The sequence below is a fragment of the Oratosquilla oratoria genome, chromosome 36 (genome assembly GCF_046742065.1).
Source record: "Oratosquilla oratoria isolate Oo_2021 chromosome 36, ASM4674206v1, whole genome shotgun sequence".
Lineage (NCBI taxonomy): Eukaryota > Metazoa > Arthropoda > Malacostraca > Stomatopoda > Squillidae > Oratosquilla > Oratosquilla oratoria.
The window spans coordinates 29,081,718-29,088,675 of record NC_134812.1 but is presented as its reverse complement, the minus strand read 5'-3'; the positions used below and the strand labels follow the sequence as shown (position 1 = coordinate 29,088,675).

At 40.6% G+C, this 6,958-nt stretch overlaps 1 protein-coding gene across 1 annotated transcript; it reads left to right on the top strand.

Moving 5' to 3' along the window:
- The first annotated feature begins 3,902 nt into the window (after nt 1–3,902).
- On the top strand, nt 3,903–4,778 carry LOC143019199 (uncharacterized). The gene has a single exon (XM_076174893.1). The coding sequence runs from the start codon at nt 4,055–4,057 to the stop codon at nt 4,607–4,609; it is 555 nt and encodes a 184-aa protein (XP_076031008.1). The 5' UTR covers nt 3,903–4,054; the 3' UTR covers nt 4,610–4,778.
- The last annotated feature ends 2,180 nt before the right edge of the window (nt 4,779–6,958 follow it).

The following is a 6,958-nucleotide window of genomic DNA, read 5'->3' as shown; positions in this document are numbered from 1 at the left end:
AAAAAAAATCTCATCGGTGGAAGAAGCGTCTGTAGTATCAAAACAAAGAATGAATGCTACTAAGAGGAAGAAGTTTATCTTGTCATTGGATCAACTTTTTTTTACATAGCCTACCAGTGGGCTGCATGTGTGAAAAGAACATAAAAGTGCCACGTAGAAAGCATGAATTCCTTATTGATCAAAAAAATGCGCCGTCGAGTCGTGTGTGTGTGTGTGTGTGTGTGTATTTGTGTGTACGTATGTGCGTATGTGTGTGTGTTTGTGTGTGTGTGTGTGTGTGTGTGTATGTGTGCGTGTGTGCGTGTCTGTGTGTGTTTCAGTATACGCGTGTGTGCGTATGTGTGTGTGTGATTCACCATGGTCTTGGATCATGTGTTGGACTTGTGATCGACAGCTATTTCCCTCTCAGAATAGAGCTCAGAGCTCATATATGGCCGATCTATTGGTAATGCTGTAACATACGCACACACACACCCAAATCATCGCTCACGAGAGTTGGAGTAACAACTCGCAGCGGAGCTATACTGAAATCATTTCAGGACTGGGCGGGATTCGAACCTAGTCCGCCATAGTGGCGGCCGCGATCGCTACCACTGCGCCATCAAGTAGTGTGTGTGAGTGTATGTGTGTTTGTGTGTGCGCGTGTGCGTGTCTGTGTATGCAATTGTACACTGAGTCGTGTACCGTTCATATTGGTGCTTATCATACTTTTTGAATACATTGGTTAACAATAGTTCAATATTGAAGAAGATACATGTTATAGTAATTTTGTATCTATAATAAATGTTGTGGTGGACTTGTGTGGTGTGGTGGACTTGTGGCTAGAGACACTGAACTGATGTCATTGCCTTTGTTCTAAGTGGTCGAACAGTCAGGACAAGTGGCAGTCATCGGTAGCTGTTGGAACCACACCAGAGTATTCCTACCCACGATTCTTTTAATTTTCATTAAGCCTTCTTTTTGCGTGAGTGCATGCGTGTGTGTGTGTGCGTGGCCACGGACTTTGAAAAAAAATCAGTATTTTTTTTTGTCATGCAGTCCACAGGCAGGAGATTGCAGAAAAAATGATGACGTCAATCAAAGAACCAGTTCCAGCACGGGCAAAAGCCAGGGAAGACCAGTTGTGCATGCGCGAGCAAGAAGAGGAGGAGGTGAGGAAGGAAGAGAGGAAGATGCGAGTTTGGCGCTTGGTCATCGGACTCTAAGATTGCAAGAAGCAGCCGAGCATCTGACCAAATTTCAGCAATATTCGAGCTCCGTACTATGCATATTTACCACTTGGGAAGTTTTAAATTTAACCTTCTGTGTACTCTTCTTGTGTCCGTGACCTTGGACACCCCAAGCTCATGAGAGGTAATGCCGAAGGTGGATATGGAATTGGAGGCCCAGAAAAAGCTCGAATTTTTTAGGTTACTCATAAGCCATGTTTTCATCACTGTCTCATACCAACAGAAAATATGATGGGTTTCTTTTTTTGGTCATTTAGTGCAAACATATATTCATTGTTAAGAAACCAGAATGATATTTATTTGTTGCAACTTCATTCAATATGTAAATAGCTGCATTTCATAACTCATGATTGCTGTTGGTAATGATGTATAAGAAGTCTTTCTATGGAAACCACGTCAATGACATCGATGCGATTTCTATCATGCATATCATAATACGCAACCGTAAACAAAAGGAAAACCAGAGCTCATAAAACGGAAACCAAATTGTACTCATTCGTATATGATTTCCTTTATTACACGACTAGACATAGTACTTCAGTAGTCTTGTAGCATGGATTAACAATTATGAGATATTTCATTTCAATTCTATTTAGAAGTGAAAGTCAAATAAGGAATAAGAAAATGCGTCAACTTGTGTGCAGACTAAATGTCAAGTTCTTGGTGGCACACAAAAGGTTTCTCTCAATTTAATAAGGCGAAAGTTATTGATGGTTCTCATTAATCTTTGATTATGTTTTGAACGAACCAATTTGATCAATGGTCAAGTGAGCATATAGGAAAAAGTAATCTGCGGTACTAGTGAGGATCACTTTCAAAGGAGGAGTCTATCTCACGAAAGGAGAGAGAAAATTCTCAGAGCTGTAAAAAATCATCTAACATTAATCAATATAAAATCAATAAAGGGAACGTGGAGATAGTTGTGGTACTTTATCTTCTGGAGATTTTAAATCTCCAAAATTGATTCTACTTAGAAGAATACCAACCTAAGTTTTCGGCACCGTCTTGAACAAAGTGCTCGCCAAACATGAGTTGAAGCATGAAAGAAATCTACATTATCTTTATTGAGTGCCACAACGTTATTACCTATACAATCATTTGTCTATTAATTTGTTTCCATATGTATTCATGTTCCAATTAATAGACTTTATATCAATTGATTGATTTATTTAATCGTTTTCTGTTGTTCCCTGGTACGTATATCTATTTCACTTATTCATCTATTAACAAATGAATTTCTTTTGCAATTCCATCATTATATGCTTAATCTATTGATTCTTTTCCATTGATGTATTCTTACTTTCATCACCTTTCATCATCATATTACTTTTCCAATACCATATTGGCATGGGCTTATGCATGTGGCCGGCTCGCCGTATTGATCGTATTTAGTTTAATACGAAATGTATTTTTTTTTGTAGACATAAGAGATGAGAAACATAGACAAGCACATACTCCACATAGGTCTTTGTGATGGGACAGTCAAGGCAAGTGACAATAAACGATAACTGTCGGTGTAGAACCTGAGCATGCGTCGGTACTAGATAAGATCGAATCCCAACGAATACCAGAGGTGTGTGAACGTGTGTGTGTACATATGAGCGCATGAATGCGTGTGTGCTTGTGTGTGTGACTCAAAGGAGGAAACGTAGGAATTGAGAATGAATCTTCATTACCTTATGAGAGCAAATCGGTCACCAACCTTAAAAGATAAAAAAAGAGGTGAAAACGAGGAGTTTACTGATAGATGAGCTTAACTATGGCCAAAGCCATCGTATTTGTCTCTAGTTTATGAAGAGTCAGACTAAATGAAAAGTGTCAGTGTTCATCATTATAACTGATGTATTTGAAAATACACTTATGAAGCAACTTCCTATGTGCCGTTCCATCTAACATACTGATAATATAACTTGTATAGGCCAGGAGAGAAAAGCATCATATCACACAAAACATATTTTCCTAAGTGTTGTAGATTGTTTGTATAACATAGGAACTTCGACAAAAAATATTATTTTGGTTGTGACATGGTAAACAACATACTAAAAATAGCGACTCCCGGTAAGTGCTAGGCAAGTGCTCAAGTCATACTTTCATGGCCTTCTGACTTTTCTCTACAATGGTAGAAATCACAGGTGCAGTAGAACATTGCTGCATTTCACTGCTCTCCCCAAAGTCAGTATGACAGGTTTGATCACAATTGTTTCAAATTAGGTTCACAAACAGATTCAGCACGCCTAAATTTCAGATGCACTTCTCAACATACAGGCAAATGGTGAGGTAAAAAGGCTGTATCGCCTCAAAGGGGGATAGGCTGATCCTGCAGTGTACTAATGTTGCTGAATGCCTGTGAATGTGTATGCATGTGTGCGTGCACGTGTGCAGATGTGATTCCAAGTGCGAGTTGTGCAGATGTGGGTGGTAGGGAGCGTGTGCCCTAGCAAAACTTCAATGGGAACACTGGAAGCTAAGCTGTGCTCCTGGTTCAACTTTCGCATACTAGAGTCGGGAAACAACCGAGGATGATGACGTCTGTCAAAAAAACAACAACTTTGAGCTCTGAATGCAACCGAGGGAATCCCGCTCCGTCCCATGCGAGCTAGAACACGAAGAAGACGATGGAGGGAGGGAGGAGGGAGGGGTAGTTGCGTTGTCCGTTATATGAGCCACCGCAGACGTGGATGGACACACTTGGTCTTCTGACTCCAACAAGCAAGAAGTGACGTGTCCTTCGTCTTGCCGCTTGTCAACGCATCCAAGCCTTTCAATATCAAGCTACTTCTTGAAAGAACCTTCAATCGTCCACGTGATATTCTCCAACCTGTAGAATGAGAGTCCTGTGTGCCCTGCTCATATCCTACCTCGTCTTGGTGGCAGGCAAAGACCTCAAGGCCGCCAAAAAGGGTGCTGCGAGCGGAAGTGGTGGCGCTGCAACTCGATTCTTCGGAGGACGTCCCCATCATGCACAGGGGCCTCCCTTTGGGTCACCTGGGCTAGGCGGTCCTGGTCACTTCGGAGGGGGACCACATGTCGGAGGACCTCCTTTCGGTAACCAAGGCCATCCCGTAGTCGGCGGCGTCGGTCACGGAATCGGCGGTGGAGTTATTCCTCCTGTCGCTCCCAGCAGCAACTGCCGTTACTGGTGCAAGACTCCTGAAGGAGCAGCCTACTGCTGCGAAAACAACAACCAACAGCCCGACCCCATCGCAACCCAGATCGTCAAACCCGGTCAGTGCCCGCCAGTGAGACCCGTGTGCCCTCGTATCTTCGGACCTCCCATCACCTGCTCGAACGATGGGGCGTGCAGTGGCGTGGACAAGTGCTGCTTCGACAGGTGTCTTGGAGAGCACGTGTGTAAGGCGCCTCTTGGATATGGACGATAATAATCTTTAAAGTAGCTCATCAAAAGAAGATTGGGGCCTCACCCGAGGCTTTTGCTCTACATTGTCACTGAATCCAACCTATTTACTTCATACTCATGGAGACGACACAATGTGCGTTTTTGTACAATCCAAAGATATATATTTATTCTGAATAAAAATCAAACTCGTATCATGCATATTTGTAACCTCTTATTTGAAATACGAATTCTATTTGTCTACAAAAATCAATTTTCTGTCTTGTTACTGGAGACCCATACTCAATAGTTGATAGCGACTTGAAGCACGGCACAACCTCTTGACCCCAACTTTTGACAACACTGACACAAAAATAGCTTTGAGAGCATTGCTAAAAGGACGTTCTCAGGATGGGCCCAGTAGCCATTCCTTTGGATTGTTTGCCATGCTATGGCTTCATTGGCAGGTTGAAGCATTTACAGAAGATTGATCTGTTTCAGATGTTTAGATCCCTCCGATCATTTCGGAGAGACTTTGATGTGAAAACAGATGGACCCATAATGACACACAACAAACTCTATGAAGACATAAAAGTCATTATTAGGTTTTTCTGTTGCCACTTGAAACCGACATGTTCTGCTGGTAGTGGTGACCCATCCTGCATGATATATTGGCCCTGATTTCATATGTAGGAGATCAACAGTTATACCACTTCTAATAGCACTGATAATTCTGTACAGGTAAGCTTGGTCCCGACCAAGCTCATTCACATGTACATCCTGAAAAGGAGCTCCTTTAGCAATACAGTGAAAACCATTTGGTGATACTGGTAGAATTCCACCGGTGGATATGGCTGTACAATTTTTTTTTTCCATTTTCCATTGAGTTCCACTTTCTGTTGAACCAATATATTTCCTGTATAGGTGCCTTAAAGGAAGCTCATTTAGATGCAAGAACGATGTAATTGACATTCCAGCCCTCTTATAGCTCCATTCTTGTAGCCAATACTAGTTACCGTGCTATCAGCTCCCACTGCTTATATCTCATTCTGAATATAATTTTCAATAAGCCATTTCATCAGTCAATCTGCAATACCTGCACCTGTTCTTCGTTTGATAGCTAAACGATCCAAATACAAAACGCCAGGTTCTCTTACAAGCACATAGTGATCTTGAATTTCCTTTGATTCATACCCTTTGTTCCCTTTTTTCTTTATAGTTACTGTTGTGTCTCTCCTTCCATAAAAAGGCAGTCACTTTCTTATGTACCAAACTTTCAAACTCTGTAAAATTCCTTCTTAAACTCTGTCGGGCCCTTCAAACTTTGTGATGGTCAATTGCATAGGAGTTGTCTTGTGAATTAGTAATATCATAGTCGAATAGGGCTGCACTACTAATAACAGCGGCAGCAGCTCTATTTGACACAGAGTACCTATCTGCTTCCATGGCAACTGTTGATATTGGTATGATGTTGTTCTCTGTTTTCGCAAAAACTTTCTTCCATTCGTCACCAAAATGTCAAATGATAATATTTCTGAAATTGTAATTTTTCTCTTTCCTCTTCTCTTATTGTTACTCTTCTTCTTCTTTTCTTCTTTCCTGGATTCGATCTTCTCTGATTTTCCTTTTTCAATCATTTGACTTGTTTTTACATCCACTCCACCAATTTTCATGTGACGCCCAGTTTTATGATCAATAAGAAATTCATGTTCTCGACGTGGCACTTTTATGTTTTTTTGACACTTCCAGTCCAAGGGATCAGCACACTAGTAGCCTGCTATATATATAGAAAAGTTGATCCAATGATAATATAAACTTCTTACTCTTAGTGGCATTCATTCCTTGTTTTGATGCCACAGAATCTTCTTCCACCAATCGGAGTATTTTTTTTTTCCCATTGGCCGAAAAGGAATAGTGCTTTTTTCATATCTCAGTAAGGACCTCGGATACTTCAGGAATAATATCCTCGTTGCTCTTGTATTTACTGTCTTTTACATACTGAATATATCTTCCAACTTGTTGTTATGTTGGTAACTCCTAATGAGGAAGTTCTGGAAATGGGAAGACAAAGTCGCTGTGACTTGTTGATATTCTGGATCTTTTGGTCATTTTAGTCTTGGAAATGAATAATAGGAAGATCCGTTAGTATAAAACAGAAATGATATATATGAAGCCAATGAAATATACTGAGTGCTAAATTACATCACAATTACTGTTACATTTGATAACTAAACTAATCTTACGAAACCTTAGCCTAATAGGGATGATACTTTACCAAGTAAAATAAAAATCAACCTCTACTCATTCTTTTTTATTTTCTTTATTTACGTTTCAGCACCTTGTCAAATGAATATAACCTTCCTATTTTTCAGCATATATAATCCTTACCACAACC